We start from the raw sequence: 23,926 nt of genomic DNA, 5'->3' as shown, positions 1-23,926 counted from the left end.
TGCTCTGTACAAACAGTTTGGGCTACAGTAACAAGCCAGCCCAAATCACACCACTGTGCTACCAAGTATGGTCCTGGGGTCCCCAGTGTGGATTTGTCCTCACACTCTCTTCTTACTAGCTTCTGTTCTCAGTCTGTGGGAGGCATTGAACTAAGAAGCTGACAGTTCACCTTGTCAGCAAGTGATGGGGAAAACTACATTAATGTCATTAAAGAAGCCTTCCAGTCCAGGCTACGTCTTCTTCCTTAGTCCACTGCAGAGGAAAGTTGCTCTGCTGACAAGTGTCACGTGATTGAGCTGTTTTCTATTTGATGTTTTCTTTGTCACCTCCTGAGGTACTTGACACTGTAAGTTATGATGAGATATTAATGTCAAGGCTAAATCTTGACATCTAGACTCATGCAATGAAAATCAAGTTGAAACCTAGTGGGAGCGCTTCCTGAAAGATCTGATTAAGGACCCTGGGCTGTGTCCCATGAACATCTGAGGGATCCATGTGCTCCATGGGACTTCTGTTGTGGGCATCCAGATCTCCAAAGAGTGGTATGTCCTTCGCACTTGCCACCACGTTACCTCTCCTCAACTTCTCATAGAATGCAGAGTTGATGAGGAAGGTGGAACTGTCAGGGCTTCACGTAGGTGGACAACAGTCCTGAAATCATTAAGGCACTGCAGAGGAGCCAATTAGGCTCACAACTAAGGGTAGCACAGAAATGGCTTTGAAGCAAGGCCACTTACAGCCCTCCTGAGAGCAGACAGCTTCAGGGCCCTCCTTAGCTGCCTGGGCTTGGGTCAGGAGCATTTATAGAAACCCAGCTTCTCTTCTTCTCTCCTCCATGACAGAAGTAAGGAAGAAATGCTCTCCTGGATCCTGCGAATCAACCTCGTTGCTGCCATTTTTTCTGCCCCAGCCTTCCCAGCTGCAATCTGCTCTATGAAGAAGTTCTGCCGCCCGCTCCTTCCTTCATCCATGACTAAACTGTGCCAGGTAATGTGTGAGAAAAGGAGTGGTGGTAGAGGTGCCTGGTGCATAGCCAGCCCTTCAGCACCCATCCGTGGCTTCCCTCAGTGCCTGCCTGCCTGACATATCTAAGCACTCAGGGATACACACATCCCTATCTTCAGGGCATGAAGGAGTGTAGTGGGCAGCAAACCCCATGTCTGACCAATGCTTCCTCTGCAATGAAGGTAAAATACCCCAGCGCACACACCTTCTGCCTTAATGGCTGTTGATTCTGGACTGTTTATTGCTTATTGTCCATCACATCCCAGCACCTTTCCATTGTTGGGGTTGAAATGATTGGTCCTGAGTCCAAGAGCTGGCTACAGCCCTGGTTTATTTTGTAACATGACACTCAGAGAGGGTGCCAGGTTATTTCTCAAGCTGAAAAGCCACAGAGAAGAGGGAGTCTGAGTCCTACTCAGTGGGGAAGGTTGTTTGGAAGCAGTGGGACACAGTGCACCAGAGCATAGTTGCCTAAGGCTCAGTTAACCAAGAGTGATGGGCAGCTGCCATCGAAAGACAAGCCTTTGTTTATACTGCCCAGGAAATATGAAACATGCCTTAGCACTTCCAAAAAGCAGGGAACACACTGCCACTGGGCCTCAGCAGAGGGGAAGGGAGAGGATAGCCTGAAATGATCAGAGCAGAGATAGAGCTCCTTATCTGCTGGGCAGACATGGGTGGATGTTGTCTTTCTCAGAGCACAGACTTGGAGGGTGCTTTTTTTCTCTAAAAAGAGCAGGATGCTCAGCTGTGGGGATGCAGCCAGTTCTGTCTGGGTATTAAAGGACAGAGAACATTTCATGTTTGTGTTGCTAAAGAGGCCCAAGTGCCAGGGAAATCTACTCCTGGCACTTGTGATGAATAGGTTTTGATCTTCTTCAAATACCTATCTTTCAGCAGCTCTTTATCAGATGAATTTGCAGATGTGCTGCACGCCTTTGGCTCCAGCACATGGTACACAGCCCATTCCAGTAGCTAAGCTTACGTCCTTGCAGAGACAGATCCCACGTCAATAGGCAGGCGGTGTGCTTAGGTGTTACATCTTTGTACATTTTAATACCTGACATTCTTCTCTCTGCAGGAGGAACAGCTGAGGTCCCATGAAAATAAAATGAAGCAGATTGCAGATGAATTATCAGAGCATAAATTACATCCTGTAGAGAAGAGCCTCAAGTCAAAAGAGGCTGAGGAGTATAGGCTGAAAGAACATTACCTAATATTTGAGGTAAAGGAACTTTCATCTTTTCTGTGATAAATGATACCTTTGCTGATAAGAGAGAGAACTGATAAGTCTGGAGCAGATGCTGTGTGGGAAAGCATGAAAAGGGAGAAATGAAAGAGGGCTCACAAGCTCGAGGGGTGTCATGGGGCAGCAGCAAGTTTCGCTGTTTTGCACTGCAGCTAAAAAAAGAAATAACAGACATTGCATCCCTCTGCGATTTCTAATGTGAAGAGGGGAGACCTGATGAGAGAAATAAAATCTTCCTTCACTGTCCTGGAACTTGAAATTTCCTCTGGTCCCAAGTAAGAAGGTGGTTCAGTTGTTGGTATGCATCAGTCAGCAGCATTGATAAAAATCTAGGGGAAACCCTGGGAGAACTATTCTTGTTTTGGCAAAACTATTTCTGTAAATAAAAGCCAAAGACCATGTTATGGCTGATTACAGACTCCTTAAGGATGCATGTAGCTAAGCTCTGAAAAATCTAAGCAGTATTCATTGTGGGAGAAACAGGGCATTTTGTTCCAGAAGGAGCTGAGCACAAGATGGGATTCCTGCCGTAGGGGAGTTAGTGGGAAGAGCCTGCTGGGGACCTCTAGTCCTGCTCTCAGCCAGAGGTTGGACTATTGCCAGTACTACCCCAGGCTGGCCATGGCTTTTTCTGACCGTCTTGGAAATCTCCAATGATGGAGATCTCCTGCCTCCCTGGTGCTGCATCACAGGGCTGCACCACCCTCTTGGGGAAAGGTCTTCTTGTAATGCCCAACTTGAATCTCCCAAGCCACAATTGGGGGCCTCTGGTTCCATTGTCTTTGTGCCAACCCTTCAAACAGTTGTTGCCTGCTGTTAGACCCCCCCTTTGCCTCCTGTTTGCCAGACATCTTATTTAGGATCCATTTGAGCTAGTTCTCTAGACTTCATTTTTAGTCAGGGAGTAGAAATTGGAACTTCCAGGTTGCAGTTCACCTTACCTATCTTATGAAGTATGCTCTGGAAATGCCTGTTTTTCTGTATTGACAAAGAAGGGAGAATATGCTGCCTCTGAGACTTTAGGGAAAGGATTGGGGTATTACACAAGCCCATAAAAACAGAATCCATCTAACCCTGGAGCAAAGGTGCCAGGCAGAGAGGAAATGCCTCCTTTTTGCGCTATGCTCTGTGAGGAGCAATGGGGGCACAATTTAACAGTAACAGTGAATCACTGGATGAGTACAACAGCAAGCAGAAGTATTTAAATCAATGGAAGGGAACATTCTTCCCTGAAAATTACTGCACTCATCAGGCACATCGTCGTGATGTTCCTAACCAGGCAGGAAGGAGGATGGAAACTCTGAATATCGCAAATCGGGAAGGAGCAAATCCGTTGGCCTGCTTTTGCCTCTAAAACCTGACTCCCACAGTCAGAGCGAGAGTCGAGACCTTTAAGAGAAACTGGAGTCTTGCACAACCTTCCGCATTCACCCTTGGGTTGATTGGTCTTGTTAGGCTGCGGCATAGATCAGGCATTGTGCTGTAATTAAGCTGTACTTGCTGGCTGTCATTAGTGGGATCCTGACAATATAGCATGTGGTTTCCTGCAGTAGCAGACAGTGTTGTCTCCGCTTTCCGTGCATGCCCTGTTCTGTCCCTGTTCCCAGGTTCTCTGCTCTGTTCCCTGTTCCCCTGCAGAAGAGCCGCTATGAGACATACATCAACCTGATGTGCATGAAGATAAAAGTTGGGACGGATGACCTGGAGAAAATTGAAACCAACTTCTTCAAAGTGGAAGCTGATGATATTGCTTTGCGGAAGACACATTCAAGCCCTTCCTTGAGCCAAGGGCATGTGTCCATCAGTCGCAAGGCAGAAAAGGACATTATAGAGCAGAACACTTAACAAGGAACACACACAGAAGGGGAAATGAACCAGCAATGCTTTGCGCTCCTGGACTAGATCGATGAGCACAATTTTACCTAGGAATTTATATGAACAAAGCCGTAGACATACATGATACGGTGACTGCTCTAGTGAAAGAAATCAAAGAAGCTTTAGTTGACACTCCTTGGCAATGCTCTGGCATTTCAGCATCATAGACGCTCCACCTTTTCTTCATTCCTAACAGCACCTGTGGCTTTTCTTTCCCTCCTACTACCACCTGCACAATAAAGGGATATACTTATTCTCCCAGGGCCAGGTTGCTCTTTTCTCCAGTAGCCCTCTCTTTCTCAATGCTTCCCTCCTTCATTCTCTCCCTGGAGCCTCTACTGGTTCACGTCCACAATTCCTGGCAGTGCAGGAGACTCAACCAATTCTCATATTCAAAGGTTCAGCCCTCATCTCTCCAGTGAGCAAACAGGGTCTGTGGCACCACAAACGCTCTCAGAGAAGGGCACAGAGCAGCAGAGCATGTCCTTGCCATGAGAAGAGCACCGTTCAACACATGGCAATAGGGCAGATTCCATGAGTTAGTCACTGATCGAGTGAGAGGCGTCTTCAGCATGGGCGCATGGGAATGTGATCCGCCCACGGCAATGAAGGCCTGATGTGCCCTCTGTTGCCTTTTCCTTTTTTTTTATATATATATATACACACACATAAATATATATAAATAAATATATATATATATATAAGGAAACTTTAATGTGGGTTTTAAACCTCAGTGTGCAAACAAAGGTAAGCTTCCTGGGGAAGACATTAGGGACCATGGAGGGTCTGACCAGCCTAGTAGGATATTTTCAAAAATGCAGTAGCCTACATTTCTTTTCTTTTTTTTTTTCTTTTTTTACCCAAAAGGAAATCCCCCCGGCTTTGCCGTGAAACATTGCTCTTCTGTTCTTACTGATTCAGACAAACTGGCCAACTTGCTGCTTATTTAGCATCCGTGACTTCTGCCACTTTGGGTTCGAGGCACAATTGGAGACATGCTTCAGATTCAACCTTACCTATGAGTGCAGGAGTGATTCTAACTGTCCAGCGATGTTGTAATTCCTCCATTTTGCGATTCACATACTGTACTCTTTTAAATGGGGAATTGTGTTTCTGTTCCTTTCTGTTGTCTGTGATCCAATGATTTACTGTTGTACTAGAAATGATTCCACTGCATTTCAATGCCATGACTGTCCTCCTGCACTTTATTTATTTATTTCACTGTTTGGTTTGGTTCTTTATCTCGGGTTGCTTTTCTTTCTCCTAGGTACATTCACAGTAATCAAGTTCCAGTTTTAAGGGATCTTGTAGCTGCTAATTACAGTGTCATTTGCTGTTTATATTTTTGCAGCATTTTTTAAACAAACAAAAATATTTTCTTTGGAGCATCAACATTTGAGAGCCTATGGACTACTGTTTTCCATGATGGTTCATGCCACTAAAACCTCCACCCAACTTTGTCACCTCTTCTTTTGATCTGTTTCTTTGTACAGTTTGATAGTTTATTTGAAATGATGCACTAAGAATCATGTAAAAAGAATAACAATAAAGCTGAATCTGTTGGTAAAGAGAATTGGTCTGAAATACGGTTCCACCAAAGCCTGTTGGCTGAAGTGGTTGCGGATTATACAGCAATAGATGGTTTTGCTCAAACTGGTCTCCACCAGCTCCCACCGAGTGAAAGCCATATCCCTATTGGCAACACCGGAAAACTCTCATTGCCTTTCCACGAGTGGGGTGCCAGCCTGCCCATCCTGCTGGGTGCTGAGACTGCTGGCCTGCCTATGCTTAGGATGACTCTCTGAGCAGGTGCAGACAGATTGGTGGCTCTGGGAATGCATTCAGGTAACTCATTCTTTCATCCAGCACATCCTAGTCCTACCTTTCCACCTGCAGCCTAGAGGTTTATGAGAGGAGAAAGATATCAGCATCTGCATTGGGGGTTAGAGGTATCTTAGGAACTGTTACCAGAAGAGCCCTTGGCTACATTAGGTGTTGTGGCTACTCCTGTAACACACTGGGTGCTTCGCTGTGGCAGGTGCTGTACAGATATCCCTTGCACTGGGGACCTCTCAGATGATGCTGCTCACAGGAAGCATCTGGTGTGTAAAGATACCCTGACCCACAGAGTGGAAGCTTAGGGGAAAGTCAGGCCTGACTCTTGCTTTCCAAAGTCCCAGGTAATAATATCTCATACATCAGCCTATCCCATTTTTCCATCCCCTCCAGCAGGCAGCAACATCTCCAATGTGTTTGAAGAAGCAACCAAGAGCAGCTAAGTCCCGCATGTCCAGGGTGCTACTCTGCTGCCCTTGGTCAGAAGTGAATTGCAAGGAAACTTAGGGTCTTGCAAAGTCTTCTCTGGGCACCAGAAAAGCTCCTCAGAGCTGAGAGGCTCTCTGCATAATGGATGTGGAAAGGGGCAGCGGTCTGTGTTAAACTCCTTGGCAAGGCAGCTGAAAGGGCTAAACCTGCACATAACAACAACCAGCATGGTTTGTCCTGATGCAGAAGGGCTGATCAGGATACTTTTGCATGTACAGGCCTGCTGGGTCACCTTGCTTAAAAGAGGGCATTAAGAACACCCAAAAATGCCTTGTTTGACCTCCCTCAGCCAGCTCAGATTATGACTAGGAAGAAAAAGGCTTTTGTCCCACTTTTATCCTCCCTGGAGGTGAAGTACTTGGCCATCACTATGAGAGAAGAGCAGCAGCTCAGAAGAATTAAGCAGGTGCATCCTCTTTTCCTCCCATAAGTGCCCAAATGCACCACTTAGTAGAGCCCCCAGCCTGTGCCTGGCCCTCCAGGAGGCAGCTCAGTTGTTCCTGGTCCCAAACAGCATCTCCTACCTGTGTTATTTCAGCGTGACCTATCTGCCAGGTCCCTTCTCCCAGACACAGCCTGCCAAGAAATTCATTGTAGAGGGTCTTTCCTGAGCTGATGGCCTGAATCTGCACTTTTGGTCCCAGAAGCTGTGGACAAGAGCCATCTCCTTCTTCTCAGACTACCTCCCCCTTTCACTGTATTGTACATTTTCTCACAACATTTGATCCCTCCCAAACAAAGTCAGCCAGTCGCGCTGTTTGATCCCATTCCCAGTAAGTGTCCCCGGGCAGCTGCACACCCTGACCCTGGTTCAGCTGCAGAGTCCTGGGACACTACCCCCCAGACTCCCTGCACCTGTGTCCCCACCCCATCTTCTCCGCATCTGCACATAGCAACCGCTGCACCACTCTGAGAAGCCAAGCCAAACCAGCCCTCACCTCACAGTCCACACTAAGCAGTGCTTGGCCTGTCTAGTGACACTCTGGGCCAGGGCTGCCATTGCTCACTCTAGCCAAGAGCTGGAACCTTCCCACTGAACTGTGAGCCCTCTGGGGAGGAGTGAGGATGGAGACTGTATAATGTATCCAGTTGCTCCCATCAGCACCTGTTAGCAGCAATATAGATGTGAGCACTTTGATGCAGGTGGTATCCATTTGACAGGCTGCGGGAGAAAAAAGATGAAGGCCCAGGGACACTTTGCAATCCCAAAGCCAGAATCTGATGTTGCTCTTCTGCATACGTCACTCAGTCTGTGTCAGCAAAGCAGTTCCCTCCCCACCAGGAAGGGCGGCCAAGGCATCGTACATGCAGAGCAAAGCTAACAGGAGGCTTTGGTGGCTCCCCCAACCTGTGAAAACTGCTGTCAAATATTTATGGCCAAACCCTAGCAATACACATGGCTGGAGATGAGGGCTCTAAAAATAAACCAGGCTGGGGAAAAGGAGACCCAGGCTTCCTTTAGAGGCAATTGGAAAGAGAATTAAAGTAGTACGATTGCCTCCAAATATAGAACACAATTATGGGAAACGAGGGGCACGTTAAACAAGAAATCACTATGAGAAATCATGAGGCTGCCATGGCTCAGAGCTAGAGGTGCCTCAGCAGATGCAGCGCATTGCAGATTCCTGTGAATCTTGGGGCAATGAAACATCTTTCTGCCTGGGCTAGCACTGAGCCACAGCTCCCTTCTGAAGAAACCCAGTAAGCAAGCAGCAACAGCAAAGGCCAGCACTGAGCAGCCACCCTGAGCACTCCTGAGATTGTGCCACACTGTTGCTCTGTGCCTCCAGCCTGGAGCACAGCAGCAGAAGGCCTGAGGGCTGCAGAGTGCCTGTAATGCGGATGTGGCTGCAGTACCAACCCTGTGCCAGCCCCAGCTGGAATTTCTCCAGGAACAGAGATTGCCAACTCACAGACATGCACACAGGCATGGAGAAAGGGATGGTCCCATCCCTCCCTTCTGTGTGACTGATCTTCACGTGAATCCTAACCCTGAGTGACCTCCCATGTGTGTCTCCCCCAGCAGATTGGGTACACTTTGCCCATTCTTGTCCATCTTACCATGCTCCAAGAGCTGCTGGAGGAGGTGAGTTGGGGAACTGAGGGCAATGGGCAGCCACAGCCTGCCCCAGGAGAGGACAGAAAAGTGGAGAGCTGTGTGGCCAAGCAAAGCACCAATCCTGCGGCACCGAAAGCAGCTCAGCACCAGGCACTGCTACTTTCACCCAGAAAGTACTGGGGCTGTGCAGACCTGATGTGTCCAAAAGTTAAATGGCAAAACTGCATCTGAACCAGGACTCAACTCTACCACTATATCCCTCAGCCCTAGACATCTATGACCTCTTGCAGGTTGCTGTAGGTTTGCAGGGTAGACGCTGCACAGGATGCATGGGAGGAGGGCAGGATCCAGCCTTTATCCTTTTGGGAAATCAGCACTGAAATGCCTTTATTTAGAGTGCGGTGCTGAGCCCTCTGGTTTGGCTGGAGACCCCACAGCATGTGCGATGGAGGTTCAGGGTAGGCAGACAGGCCAGCTCTGAGGTGATGGGCATCCTGGGTGTATCAGGGCAGGCAGCTCAGCCATCCAGCCTTGCTATTGGCATGGCCATCACCTTGCTGTCACTCCCAATTTCACTGTGTTCCCTACATGGGCATTGTGGGATCAAGGCTGGAGGGACAAACCTCAGCTTGGGGGCACAGAGAGAAAGAGGTGTCACATAGAGATGGCACAGCCCTGATGAATTCTTGCTTGTGTTCTTGCTTTGGGAATGGAAGGCTCAGGGTTCAAAACCCCACCAATCTCTTCTGGGTCCCAGCTGTGAAAAGGCAAAGGGATTAGGGACTTGCCCCCTGGCTCTGTATGTTTCTGTGGAGTTGGCTCAGACAGGTCTTCACCTGCAGAAACTAATGAGTAAGAGGTCCCTCTTCCACTGGGCAAGTTCAGCTGGGACTTTTGGGCACCTGTTGATCATTAGAGGCAATGGGGTGGGGTCAGAGCTGAACTGAGCTGTGGGACACCATGGTGTAACCTCAGGTATTGTGTTTCCTGTAATGAAGCCATGTTCTCAGTGATTGCCCTCTGTGACAGCTGGTTGGGGCAGAGGCTTGCTGTGGAGGAGTTGAAGGCAGGGCCTGCTTTGCAGCCTGGCAAATGTTGCTTGGTGCCACAGCACATCCAAAATTGAACCCAGCACGTCTTCACTGCTGCAAACATCACTGAAATCAGTGCCAGCATGTGAAGCATGTGGCCATGTGTCTCCAGCCTTTTTGGGCACAACAGAAAGCTTCCATAAATGGGGTGAAGGAGGCTCTCCCTGTCTGCAAGCAAAGCATGAATGGCTTCCCTGTGGGAGATGTGGGGTGACATCAACCCACCTCACCTCACCTCACCTCACCCACTCAGTACACCTCAACTCCCAAGCCCTGCAGTGAAGAGCAAATATCCATGCCAAGTAAAAAACTACCCACCTCTGAAAGGTTTGACTCCCTTCAGCAAGGTAGTAAATGCCTGTAGGACTGTGTGTACAGTACATGCCACAGCTTCCCCTTTGCACCCAACTTGCCTATGAGATTAATGCTGGCCACAGTTTGTTATTCTTATTTTATTTATAATATAAAAAAATGTTCAAGTGTTAAACAGTCAAGAGTTCTGACATTCAGACAATCCAGAGCAAACTTTGACAATCATCTTATGACAAATTAGCAGAGTTTTCTATCTGACCCCATCATGGGTGAGGAATAGGGGTTTTAGTTACTTTATTGCTAAAAGTTAAATGAAATACACTGTCAATTGTTGTATTATCTTCTCAGTCACAGCTTCACCATGCATCCAATCTACAGTATCTGAAATGCAAAGGACATGCAGAAGTAAAAATATAAAAAGAAAAAAGTCAGGCTACAATGTAAACAGGTTTGCTGCAGAGAACTGAGGAGAGAGGGGCGCTTCCACGGGGGATGCTCTGCTACCTGGACACGCAGGATTGTCTCTTTGCGCCACAGACCCAATGGCTAGAGCTGCTCCAAGTTCAGAAACACAACATCCATCGTCGATGGAAAGTTTTTACGGGACACAGGGGCATTACAATAACAACTGTCTTTACAATATACCGCACAGTGATACAGAAGAATCCACTCACTGAGTTCCCTCATGTAGGGCCTGCTGCCTTTCCTGGACAATGCAGTGGCTACTAGTGGAGCCAAAAGTGCTCCAGCTCCTGCCAAACGCCAGGGGAGCACTGCCAGCAGCTGCCTCGTAGCAGTGTTCAGGGGTGGCTGGGCAACTGTACCACCAGCTGCCTCTGCACCACAGAGCCTGCAGAGCCCACCGTCCTCCCCAGGACCCTGCCTGACCTTGGACTGATGGCAGTACTTACGATATCGCAGTAGATACAGTGCTATGGCCCATATGGCGCTACAGCTCATATGATACCATGGCGCACACCACAGCCCATATGGCACCGCAGCACATATGGCACCATAGCCCATATGGCACTGTGGACAACACAGCACCATGGCCCACTCAGCACCATGGCCAATAAGACACCACAACCAGTATGGCACCATGGCCAATATGGCAATGCAGCCTATGCAGCGCTGCAGCCCATATGATACCTCAACCAGTCTGCCAAATTGAGAGCGCCTTGTTGGGATCACTGCATAGTGCCATCTCCTTTATCTATAAATGTTGGCTTCAATGAACTGGATTCAACCATATGTAACCAGATATTATTTCACAACATTCATTTAAATGTTTTATTTATTTGACTACAAACCTGTGCCAAACTGAATCAGCCTAACTTCAGATCCAGGAATGAAATGGCCGAAGGTTGAGAGCTATATTGTAAGGACTGCTGCTACTGTATGATTTTATTTTCTTTTCCTACCTGTGTTGCAAAAGAAACAATATTTCTGCATTCCAGTATGGTGCTGTTGTGTTTCTTTTTCTCCTGATATAAGCAAATACACAAGTATTTTACAGGGCAAGACAGATCCCCATCAGACATGGTAATGGAAACGCTCCCACTCATGTCCTCAGTGAGTGCTTAAATGATACCATAAAGAATAAGATCATTAAGAGCAAGGTACGGGGCAAAGTGGAGAGGCTGTTTTCTTTGAATGGAAAAGCGCCCTTATGACATGTCATCTCCCCCAAAAAATCTATGATCTTAAAAATGCTACTGAAACAGAATCCTCGGCATGAATCCCAGCACTAGCATACAGCAAAAGGCACCACGATAGTTTTATTTTCTATTTTTAAGTAGTCAAAAATTGGCCCACCTTTTTTTTTAATTTTATTGTTTGTTCTTGTTTCTTTGTTTTTTTTTTTATTTTTACTTTTTTTTCTCGGAAGCTGTAAATCAAGACATTACATATAAATAGAGATTCCCTATAAAAAAGTCTTTGCCGGTAGCTATTATAAGACAACTTTGCTAAAATGAAAATAAAACATTTTATTTGTTATATTTTTTCCTCTTTTATATAAAATAAAAATATTTATTTATTTGTTTTGTCTCCCTTCTCAGCCTTTTCCATACAGGTGTGTTTGTGGGTGTGTGAGTTTGTGAGACTTCTAGAGAGGATCCGGATCTTGTTTGGGTGTCGTGTGTGTCAAGCTGCTCTGACCGCTTTCCCCATGAGTGCTGTGTCTGCTGTAGGAATAGTAAGTCCGGCTGTCACCTGGCCGATAGAGCGGGGGTGAATCTGTGTTCATTGCGTCATTGTTCTGAATGCTTAGGAATGGGGTGCTCTCGGCCACAAGCTCCTCGTCAGACTCGCTGTAAGAGGCGCTGCTCAAGGAGAATGAGTCCCGGACTGCTCTGGCTCTGTGAGAGATGTGCCCGTTCAGTTTGGATTTTTTCCACCGCCTGTTGCTGCTGGCTGTTTTCTTTGGCTGCTCTAGCGCTGTGACATACTCTTGTGTTGTCTCATACTCATCATCCTCCGTGATGCGGAAGGGGCTGGAGGGCAGGCTTCCCATGCTGTCATTTAGGTAGGTCTTCCTTTGGTAATAGCTGTCGTATCTCTGCATGTCCTGGAAGGGGACCTGGTACCGTCGCAGGAGGGGCTGTTGTTCCTCCACACGGAAGCTGATGGGGGCTGCCGGGGGCAAGGACACGGCATGCGCGGAGTTGGGAGAGGTGATCTCAAAAGTGGGCACCTGCGCAGCGATAGAGTACTGGAAGTCAACGGGCGAAAGGCGTGCTGGTGTGGTCAAGGCCGACACGTACCTGAAAGAAGCAACACCTCCATTTGGACCCTGGACAACCAAAAAGCTCTCCACCTACAGCTCCACTCTGCTGGATATGCAGTGTTGGGGCACACAGGGCCTCCAACGCACCTTTGCTCTTGGAGCACAGCATCACCCAGGGGAATTGTGCAGAGGGACCTCCCATCTCAATGCCCAAGGGAATATGAGCTGCTCGCAACAGTGGATGTTTAGGTACCTGTGCACAGTTCTCCCCAGGGCTGGCTCTCCCAAGGGACCCTCTCAGTCAATGTGCTTCCCAAACCCTTTGCGGTATACGGGGCAGTGTGAACGGGGCTGGCAATTCTGAGCTCACTCTGGCACCAGCACATCACAGCTTCACAGACTGATCATCATCCGCCATTCACAGAAGCCATAGTGAAGTGGTTCTCAAGGAACTTTCATGCCGGCTGAACTGAGATGTACTTCCTTTGCTACAGGATAAGGTGCAGGGCCCAGTCCCGCAGAATGATCAGACCATCCCCTCTCAAACCTTGGGGAAAAGCACAACACCTTGCTGAATCAGACCTATATTCATGAGTGTTGGAAGATCCTTCACTTACTCAGCCATAGCTTGATCCACCATCTCCAGTATGACTTGAAATCACCTACTTTAAGGCTATCCTTGAAATCCATGCAGGAGTCTTAGAAATGTCCATGGCCTTGGATTTTCTACCTTGCCTCCTAACTTTTACCTGAGCTAAGGCAATTTTCATCCTGCATCACTACAAATCCTGCAGCATCTCCTAGCTGCCCAAGTCAAGCCTGACAGCTGTTCTCTGGAAGCCCTCTAGAGCTGCCAGGCTTATCTGTGAAGAAGAGTCCCCAAAATGCCCCCTCCATGGCCCTCCAGGCCACAGCTAGGTATTGCTTCCTCATACTTAGCAAAAACCTTCTATCTAAAAAGGCATCTACCAGCTTTCTTTTATTTTAGCAACAGCACCAGTGTGACATCTCAGATCTGATGTAGTCCCTCTCCAAAGAGCCTTCTGTTTGGTGTCACCTCTTTCTAAGGAGCAGCTTTCACTTCTACTCAATACTGTCAATTTGCCTTTCGCCTGTTCATTTCAGGCTGCCCAGGTTCCCTGGCTAGTCAGATGTCCATGTCTCCCTGTCCTCACTCAGTATCTCATGAAGTAGATGTCTGCGTGAGCAGGGCCAGCCTGTTTGAATGGACTGGGGAATAGGAACAAGAAGGAGCAGGAGATGTCATCCTTCTCCTCTGCCCCAGGAACAAGCCATATTGCCCTGAGGAGTATACAAATACATCTGAAAGTTGCCACGTGGCCACTCCTACCACACAAAAAGCTGGAGCAAGGGCGGAGATGTGGTTCTGCACCACTGTAAACCAGACCTGAAGAAGAGGCTGTCTGTCACTCTCTCTCGCTAGCTGATGGAGTCACATCTCTGCAGTTGTGTTCTCCAGAGAGCTCAGTCATGCCAGACTCTGCTCTTGGGGCAGTGGTTTCCTGTGGTCAGTACCAGAGCTGGAGTTTTGCCTGGGCTATCATGAGACTGCTGCTCTAGTGCCTGACCTTCCTGGAGGCAAATACTTTTGTGTCCAGCACAGACAGGCATTATATAAATCTGCTGCACCTGGGCAGCATGAAGCAGTCGAACCTGACCTCTCGCTGTGTGGTGAGTCCCGCAGAGAATCCACAGAATCCCGATACTGCATCATGGGCCTCCTCGAGTCCTCAATGCAGTATGCGGCCCCACGGCGGGCCCGAGCTTCCACACATGCAGGGCTGTTGCATTTACTGGTTCCCACGGAGGACAGCATTATCCCTGACTGGGAATCTGAAGTCAAGCTCTCTGTCCGCTCCAAGCTCCACGTGTGGCTTTCGTGTCTGTGGATCAAACCATACATGGACAAACAATGAGCAAGAAATCCCCACCAAGGACTGCTACAAAAAGCCATATGTAGGCGCAGATCATACTCAGTGCTCTGCTTTCATGTTCCTTTTCTCTGTTTCACTGGAATATATCTGGCTAGGGAAGTCTGATTTCTCAAACTGACCTTTTATTACCTTTCTTTGCTGCTTCTTGAAGGCATGATTAGAGAGTACAGAAAAGCAAACCAGTACAGACCACCAGTTTAACACCACCATCTTCTGACAGCCAGGGACAGAATGGGACAGAGTCTGAAGGGAGGCCTGAGGAATTCTGCTTTGTGCTTGCAAAGCACTTTGGGTGTGCAGCTATCCACTGCCAATGCCAAGGCGAGTCTGCAAAGGATTTCAAGTGCGCCACCTGCATGCATTGCCAAGAGACAGCTCCCTTCAGAAATGCTACCAGAAAGGAGTCAGATAGGAGGACTCATAACTACTGCCTAACCAATGAAGAAAGGCATGTCAAAGGTAGACCTAGACGCCCAATTTCCACTGGTTTATAAAAGATTTTTAGGAGGAAAACCCTTTCAAAGAATTAGGCAAAGACTACAATACGGTGGGTAGTCCTTGCTCAGCCCTTGGAAATCCCCCTGTCCCAGGCTTGGTGTGAAGAAGATATGTAACAAGCACACACCGGGGAAGCACGGGCCCTATGCACACAAAACCAGCACTTCACACACCATGGCCACCAAGCTGGCCACCCTCCATAGCGCAAACACGTGATCCTTGAAAGCAATACTTCTATACTCTCAGACTGCACTAAAGGCAGTTGTGCCAGCAGAGGATTTTGCGTGGGGGCTTGCAGGCCTCATTAAGGCTTCCCAAGCACTTGTTAATTATTGATGGCTCTAGGCACATGCTCAGCTGCAACCACCATCTTCATTTAAAACTTCAAACGGCATCCTCATTAGAGATGCTGATCAAGTAAAATGGAACCTGATTATGTCAGTAGTTTGCCTCTGGCATGACTTCAAGAAACACCTGCTGACTGCACTTGACTCAGGAAAATTAGGTGGCAGGTAGCCAGGACCAGAGGCTGTGCAAGATAGGTGCTTCCTCACAGCTGTTATGTGCTAATGCTGCCCTCCAGACACACCTTTTTATATTTAGGAGGTGCCCAAAGATGGCCCTGGGGACTCAGGACTTTGAAGTGAGTGTGGAAGGCCAATGAGCTACAGCCCTGCAGGCATGGGAGCCTCTGTGCCCCTGGCTTAAGCTTGCACACACCTGGCCAGGGTTGAGCTGCAACACACAAATTCAAAAAAAACCTGGAAAACATGCTGTCTAACTCACAGGGGGTGGAATCTGACTGGCTAAAAATAACCATTTCCACCTGAGCAAGTCATTCTCTGCTCCCCCTATACTTAGTGGAGGTTTAGCCCCCAGAGCCTGGGGAGGAATTCACCTGAAATCTGATATCTGAAATTGGTCAAATGCATTGTACCCTGACAGTACTTGCTCCTCCCCATGCAACCCTGTGGCACTAGCTCCATGCCACTGTCCCACACTGGTTTGGAAGCCTAACAGAATGCCTCAGCACTGAAGAAACCTGCCAGGAGGCATCTTTGAGCTTTACCTGGAAGGATTCATTGCTTCTTGGATGAAAGCAGACAAACACATCATGTTGATGAGGTAAATGAGCCAGGACATCTTTAGATTTATAAAGTCAATGCATGTGATTTATACTTCATTAGCAGGATATAAATATGGTTCATCTGTACCTCACAGTCAGATTTCAAAGGCAAGTGGTCTCCTAGGGAAATATCTTCACTTACTGAAAGAAGCATGATAGTCACTAGCAGCCCATAAGAGGAAGAACCAGAACATCCAAACTCAAAACAGTGCAGGACTTTCTCTAGAGCATTTGAAGGACTTTTCTGGATACTGTAAAAATGGTGAAACTCCATGAGCAATTTAAATGCTCTCAGAAACAGTCAAAACTTCAGCCTCTAAGCCATGATGCTCCTTCCTCGATGGCTATTTTAAAATGTGAAAAAATTATGCCTCATCCTGTGTAGCAAGAATTACTGATACTCTTCTGATGGCCCAGGTTTGTCCTGAGAGCTTCAGAAAGACTTCCAGTGAAGGAGATGACAAAAATCTTAGACACTGAGATTCTAAAGCAAATCTTTTGGACTGTGATAAATAGCACATTTTTTTAGATTCTCATGAATAACGGTGACTACCAAGTCAGACCCTAACTCTGAGGTATTGGCCAAAACATTTTGTGGTATTTATAGCACTTTTCCTTACACCAGGCAAATATACTCTGAATATAAATATATTCTCAAATATACTCAAGTATGCAACCAATAACATGTATGCACTTAATGAATTATTGCAGGTGACCAGCCTGATTGCAAATACAAATTGAAAAACCTGTGTTGGATACATCTTCCTGTTTCTGTCTGTTCAAGGTGTGAAAGTACAACTTCATTTACTCCCAGTGTGCAGCTATGTAGGTGTTGCAGGTTCCTGCTGGCACCTTGCTGCAGGTCAAGGATCACACCTTTCCACACCTCTCACTAACATGTTTGCTGTGTGAGCAAACATCTGCACTGCACACAGGGCTTTTATGACAGTGTACTGCCAAACATTAAGCAAAAATGGGGAGGTTAAAGGACAACTTTTTACTGGCTTTGAGTCTTCCAATATCCTAAGGCAGACAGCAAGAGGTGAGGGCAAAATGGTATACATCACCTCTGGCTGGAAGTTGGAGTGGCTGTGGAGCAGTGATGAGATGGGGAGCAGGAATGACTTCCTGAAAAGGTTGTCTCTGTTTCCCTTCGGATCACATGTTCAGTGGCAGGAACGTTCTTAGAAATGTACTGTAAAATACAGAGAATTGCAGAGGTCAGCCAGCAGCTTGCCAACATTACCACAGCCAAATTCTGCTGCCTAGATAATTTCTGGTCAAATCATATGAGAACCAAGTGAACCCTGCAGCTCCACACCCTGAGAGAAGAAGCAGGAGGGTTAGAAAACACAGAGCAGCGGCCCCGCTCTTCCTCTGTGCTTTGAACGCTGGGAAGGGGCTATGGCATGAAGGCTGTGGAAGCGTATGAAGTGTCCAAGGGACTCCCAAGATGGCTAGTGGTACCACACTATCACATGTGCCTGATGCTACTGAGCAGAAATCCACTTCTACTTGCAGGAGGTTAACACCCTCCAGAGTACCAGGAAAAAGAGAGCCACACGAGATTTGTCAGGGACACAAGGCGTACAGAAACATTAGGTGTAATCCAAAAATTTATACTGAGTTACTCCTTCATCTAGAAATGAGCAACCACATCTCTTTTCAGGGTCAGCCCTGCTTTTTTAAAGACAGACTACGCTTTGTGGAGGCGTTAATTTTTCAGAGTTTTGGGCTGTAACTCTTACAAATTCATTTTCCCTCTGCCTTTGTGGCTGGCTCTTCACCTAGCTAGGTTTAATTCAAAGGGTGACTTGTCAGAGCTTGTAACTGATTCATTGTACTCATTTCCATCAGGAATTGGCATACCTGTGCATGGCACACAAACTATTGCAGACAGAAAATGCTAAGGGAAGGCAAAAGGAAATTTCCAAGGCAAATGTTCAGAAGTCGGGAAATTGCCAACCTTTCGGGCCAGAGGGAGTTCATTTTGGTTTGAGTCTGGCTCTTGCCCCTCCCTTTTTCTGATTCCTTTTAATGGCTTGGTCCAGCAAGCCACTTAAGCATGTTGACAGTTCTATTGAGTTCACAAAGTTCAATGGGATTCTCACATGACTGAAGTTAAGAATCACTGAGCTGCTTTTCTGAATCTGGTGTTAAATTATTAGATGGTTCCTGTTGGCATGGCACTGGCATCCCATGGGGATATCCCAGCTTGCACAAGAAGCTGCTGTTGGTAAGGCAGGTGGGTGCATGCAGCGTTGACCAGACCACCATGACATGCTTCAGCACTTCACATTCACCACAGCAGCTCCAGCCCCCTAGTGCTTCTGATCATATTTGTCACGCTGCAAAGTAAGGCTTGATGGGTTAGCTTAATAAACAGGAAACATCAGGAACTTCTCACAAGGAGAATCACACTTGATTCATCAAACCCAGTATATCCTGAATGCCTTAATCTCATCCTCAGTGCTTCAAACTAAGATGATATTTCTCTTCATATTTTGTTTTTGAAACTGTGCAGAATCTCATCTTTTCATTCAGGTTTCTTAGTGTTTTGTTTCTCTAGCAAAGCATGTGCACATGCACACGGGGATGTACACATACACATCCATCACATCCTGGCAGAAAAATGATCACTCAGTAAACTTCAGGGAGATTGAAATAAAAAGTCTTACATCAGCCATTTGGATTTCCTCAGGATCCAAACGTGGATGGCTTGGCCCATTTGCAAGACTTCGGTTCTGATGGGCAGGGCACATGTTCTGTCGTAAGTGATTATGCATTTGTTTTCGTTGTTTCCTTTAAAAAAGAGAGAAAAAAATTTATTGAGAGAGTTAATTTCATGGGGGTCTCTGCACCCAGAGACATGTGGGGTAAGCTGACAATAAAGGAGGCAACAACCATGTTTTCATTCATGTCTTGAACAGACTAGATGTTTTCACTGTGTTTGTTGAAAGCTTCACACAGAAAGAAGCAGGGCATTCAACATTAGTCACCTTCTGCTGCTTTTCCAAAACAATGTGTTTGTCATCACAGGCAACTTGGGAAGCTGGGTCCAGGGTCCCCTTTTGCAAGACAAGGCCCATCACACTGTAATGGAGCTAGGGGCACCAGGGAGCTGGGACCTGAGGAGAAGAGTGAGGAGAAGGGAAGGGGAAGCAGGCCATAGCTTTTCCATGGCAGCAAGGCACTATTCTTGAATTGCATTAAGGATAAAATGAAAAAGCCTCCCCATGTCCCTGGCAGGGCATGCACTCCACAAGGTCCCCTTTGCCCCAAGGAGGTGAAAAGGCACCCTGAACCCAGGCGAGGCACATGCTAAGTGGGGAAAAGGTACTTGTCAGGCAGGGAACACTGGCTGTAAGAGGTTCCTGAGCCTCTTGCTCAATTGTAATTGCTCTGAAAGTCCCTTGAATGTAAACAGCTGAGCCTAGAGCTCCTGGGTCACAGCCCAGTGTGCTTCTGCTGTCAGGTGACAGGCTGTTGGCTTATAAGCTGGCTTTTCCCAGTCACATGACATAGCCTAGCTTGGAGAAGCAATGCTGATTCGGAGTATAGGCAAACGGTCCCAAGAAAATGTTCTGCTCAGGTTCAGTCTGGGAGGTTGCTTCAGTGACCTCTTTCATGAGACCTGGCTGGGAATAACATAGCACAGCATCTCCTTGAAATATCCTCTTGGGTGAACAGTGTGAAAGTGCAGCCTGAACACTACCACCCAATAACCTCTAACTTGTCATTGTCTGTTAACCACCCATACTCACTTGGTTTTACAGTATGCTACCACACAGACAATGCCCACAACAAGCAAGGCAACACAGATTCCAGTGATGGTTAAAACTCTCTTCTGGTAAAGCTCTTCAGCTTCTGCAAATGGAGAGAGAAAAATCAGTTATAAATGGGCTCCAGTGCCAAGGATGCACCTGGCTCCACAGGAACCAGCACCGTGTGAGGGTCAGACACAAAACAGGACACTATCCAATCTCTAACCAATCCACTGACCATGTCTAACAGCTGCCCCAAACCTGAGATCAGCTGGCCTAACCTTACTCACTCCTCAAGAGATCTTTGCTCCTTTTCTCTTTCTGTACCTTCTCCCTTTCTCATTCAGTAGCTCTTCCCTTCTGAGCTCAAAAATACTTTTTGCCTTCCTTTCTTTTCTCCTAGAAAAATTCTGTGACTAATCTCAAAAAGCTCCGCAACTCCTCTTTCCTTTCCATCAGATCCCCCCTTCTCAGCAACTTAGTAATGTAACACGGAAGTACCCGTGCACTCCCACACTCACCAAATACATGCACTGCCCTGTCATGTTCTCATCACAGGCTCCAGTCTATCATTGTCTGCTCTGCTGGAGCCAGAATACCTTTTCGTTTGCAGCAGCTGCCTGCTCTGGAGCTTACAGGTGTTCTAGCAACTGCGAAACAACTGGCTCCAAAACATGTAGGTGCTGAAAGGGACATCCTAAAACAGTCAAAAGCAGAATGAGGATGGAAAAGCAATAGGATATTAGACAAAGAAAAGGGAGCGAAGTAATTAAAATACGGTAACAAATTACAGTTATGGATTTTCAGCAAAACCCTAGGAAGCAATTAATTCATTGCCAAGTTGAACATTCACTATAGTTACTCTCCTGACAACTGCATCCTAAACACCTGTGCTATCTGAGAGACAGGACCATCCCAACTGTACCAAGTAACTCAGATGCACAGCTGGAATTCAAGCAGCATGCTACTGCTTCTGTCAAATATCACCATTTTTCATGGACTACCTTTCAAACCAGAAAAATCAGTAAGTTGCATCAAAATCCAGACCACGCTGGAAGTGAGGTAATTCATCCAAATTAATTAAAACTCCAGAGAAATGCTAGGAGGTCACCTGCACCAAATTTGTGTAAGTAAACTACACCTCAGCGTGGCAAGGGCACCTCTTATACTGTGCAAAGGCACCTTGGTCCTCCAACTGGGTGACTGAGAGAAGGATTCAGTCCATAGCAGCCATGAGCATTTTAGTTCAGTGGCTATGATCAATGTCCTTGTGCTCCTATACTATGTGTTAATCATAAAGTCATTGGGGTTTGCGCCTTCTTTAGTATTCACTGAAATATTTTTTCATGCAGATTAGGCAATTAACTTCATGCCATGGTTGCTGTGCTGGGTATGTTTCACCAGGCCACACTAAATACTTCCAATGGACTATCTGACATTCCCTAGTGCTATCAAACAATGGCAGACAAAACCAGAAGAGAAACAGATCTGTCTTTAGGTACCAGCATCACACCCAAGGTTTAGACTTAGGCAAAAAAAGAAAAAGAAAAAAAAGGGGGGGGGGGGACATAATAAAACATTCCAGATAACTGGTTCTTTGGCCAATCTCAGTGTGACATTTCAGGAAGGTAAATGAATTTCTGTAAGAAATAAAGTGCTAGGAAAAATGCATATCTCTTTCTGAGTTCTCAAAAAGGGTGTGAAGAAAGGTATGCCAAGCCAGAGGCTGACAAAGACAGCCCTAACATGAAGATACAATACACAGTCACTAGTGCTTTGCTTTGCACTATGTCCAAAAGCAGTCTAAAGAGAGAAACAAATTTCCATCCATTTTATTTGCACACTGGCCCTTAGCTTCATGGGGCTCTTAAAGCACTGGAGGAGTTGCCTGGAAGGCAATGTCCACAGTGTTCCACTCCACTGATCAAGAGGGAGCATTTGGCCAAAAGACATTGATTAGAGCACCTAGAGGAGAGCCCAACTCATCTTACCTATTCTGTCCTTTCTGTATCTCACTTACACCAATAGGAGAAAAGGTACCTCTTCCATCACCATCCTCTAGAGAGGTGGACAACTAAGAATCTCCCAAGCTCCAGCTTCCATGGCCATTGTGGGCCAGTTCTCCAAGAAAGACAGGTCGCACTTCTTGCTTTGGCTGAGAGTTATTGCATTGCAGCAGTTTTACCATTAGGCTGCAACTCCTCAGTGCCAGAGCCAGCCATAGCACAGAGATATGTACCTGGGACCTGGTCATACAGGGGAACTTGGGTGCTGGTTGACCATCTACTTTTTGGCTTTTACTACGAGGAACCAAATGGGACTGCTTTGTGCAAAAAACTCACCCTGAGGTGGGAATACCTGCTTCAGCTACTTATTTCCCTTGCATGGATGCCCGATTCCAGGCATCAGCAACCATGGCAGAGAAGTGTGCTTGCTCTTGCATGCCTTTGAGATCTGAGTTTCAGCTGTGCAGCCCTCTCCTTCAGACAGGTGTTCCAAGTCTTCTAGTTTGTCAGCGTTCTCACTGCTATCGCTACAGCAACTGCCCAGCCCAGCTTAGGAAGCCATCAAACTGGAGAAATGAGAGAGGAAACATGGGCCTGAGGCCCCCAAGGTTAGGACAGTTTCATTGACGACCAATGCCTGGGGTAAAGAAAGAGCTGGTGTACCCCTGGCTATCAGGCACATGCAGTAGGCAAGTGGGGCTACTTTTTGGCTGATGTGAGCAGCACTCTTCAGGGATTCAGCCTCCCCTCTTGGTATTGCTGAGGAACTCCTCCTTCTTGAGCTGCTGGGATTAGCTGCTCCAGCCCTGCCAGCTCAAAATGCACATGCATTCAGTGGATTTTTTCACAAGCTGGTGCTAATCAGTATGAACACATTTCTACAGGAGCATAACGTAATTCTGGGGAAAGAAAGGCCTTTCTCCTGCAGTATGTGGCATGCGTTAATCTGGGTTTTAAAGGGAGGGAAAGTTTAACCCGACAGCTTTTCAGACCTCAGTCTGAAGCTAACCATAGTCTGCAGAGTTTTGAAGAGTTCTGACAGTTTCTTTTTCACAACAATTTTTAATAAAGCTGCATAGGAAGCCAGAAATGTGCTTCCCATGTGATCACCAGCATGTGTTGCTGTATGGGCAGAGCAGAATGGTGGGCGAGATTATGCATCCTCATGAAGCGCCTTCTGAATTTGTAGACCAAGGATTTTAAGACATTTTATCACAATCAGGAAAATCAGGTAGGATGATGTCCTTGTTATGAATGGCACTGAGCAGAATTTTGCTGCTATCCAGCTATACTTCTTCATGGTTTACAAAAAAGGGGATAAGAGATCAATTTTCACCATGGCCCCATCCATGAAGCCAATTTTTTTCAAAGATTTTTTGAACAACTGCATTTTTTTTGCTACAAAACCTTTTTTTCCAAGTATAAATTCCCTTCCCTTTGAATCATAGTGGAGGGTGTGGAGGGAAGACAGGAAGGAGGAAGAAAGCAAAGACATCAAAACCATGACATTTTTTTCTTAACCATTACCTACATGGCAAAATTTTTCAGGCAAGGCTCAAATCCTAGCCTCAGTTCTGGTGAGCATGTCAGGATAAGACCCTGATTCTGGCATATCTGGCTGTCCTGGACCTCCCACCTAAATTATATGGGGGATGTTTGGGTGCATCAGAAATGCAGAATCAGGTTCTCTGAACTGACAGCTCTGTTATGTGAAGTAATAAAATCTGAGGCTGTGCGTCATTGCTGCAAAACTAAAAATTACATGACCTCATGAAAATAATTTATCTTGGCTCATAACGTCTCATTAAAGTTGATGCTTGATAACACAGTTGCACAAAAATATCTGGATAATGACAAAAAGAAAGTAAGAGAATGCATACTACAGTTCTGTGTTTGAGAAGGTAAGATTCTGGAGCAGGACTTGTCCATTTG

General features: G+C 46.7%; 2 protein-coding genes across 9 annotated transcripts in view; one reads left to right on the top strand and one right to left on the bottom strand.

Annotated features, from left to right (window-relative positions):
* PSD2 (pleckstrin and Sec7 domain containing 2) overlaps window positions 1–5,703 on the top strand; it is a 102,090-nt gene extending 96,387 nt beyond the window's left edge. For 5 of the 6 annotated variants that reach the window (XM_064520727.1, XM_064520725.1, XM_064520728.1 and 2 more), the window contains 3 exons: window positions 844–988; window positions 2,088–2,231; window positions 3,894–5,703. In XM_064520727.1, coding sequence (XP_064376797.1) covers window positions 844–988; window positions 2,088–2,231; window positions 3,894–4,100 — 496 coding nt within the window. In that variant the 3' untranslated portion in view covers window positions 4,101–5,703. Of the gene's footprint in view, window positions 1–843; window positions 989–2,087; window positions 2,232–3,862 lie in introns of all 6 variants that reach the window. The other variant, XM_064520729.1, reaches the window with a different exon arrangement.
* A 4,339-nt stretch (window positions 5,704–10,042) lies between these two features.
* Window positions 10,043–23,926, bottom strand: part of NRG2 (neuregulin 2) — a 175,408-nt gene continuing 161,524 nt past the window's right edge. For all 3 annotated transcript variants that reach the window (XM_064520722.1, XM_064520723.1, XM_064520724.1), the window contains exons 7-11: window positions 19,989–20,091; window positions 18,903–19,026; window positions 17,292–17,419; window positions 14,325–14,549; window positions 10,043–12,682 (exon numbers count right to left, since the gene is read on the bottom strand). In XM_064520722.1, coding sequence (XP_064376792.1) covers window positions 12,025–12,682; window positions 14,325–14,549; window positions 17,292–17,419; window positions 18,903–19,026; window positions 19,989–20,091 — 1,238 coding nt within the window. In that variant the 3' untranslated portion in view covers window positions 10,043–12,024. The remainder of the gene's footprint in view (window positions 12,683–14,324; window positions 14,550–17,291; window positions 17,420–18,902; window positions 19,027–19,988; window positions 20,092–23,926) is intronic.

The sequence above is a fragment of the Dromaius novaehollandiae genome, chromosome 15 (genome assembly GCF_036370855.1).
Source record: "Dromaius novaehollandiae isolate bDroNov1 chromosome 15, bDroNov1.hap1, whole genome shotgun sequence".
NCBI lineage: Eukaryota > Metazoa > Chordata > Aves > Casuariiformes > Dromaiidae > Dromaius > Dromaius novaehollandiae.
This window is presented reverse-complemented; position numbering and strand designations above follow the sequence as displayed.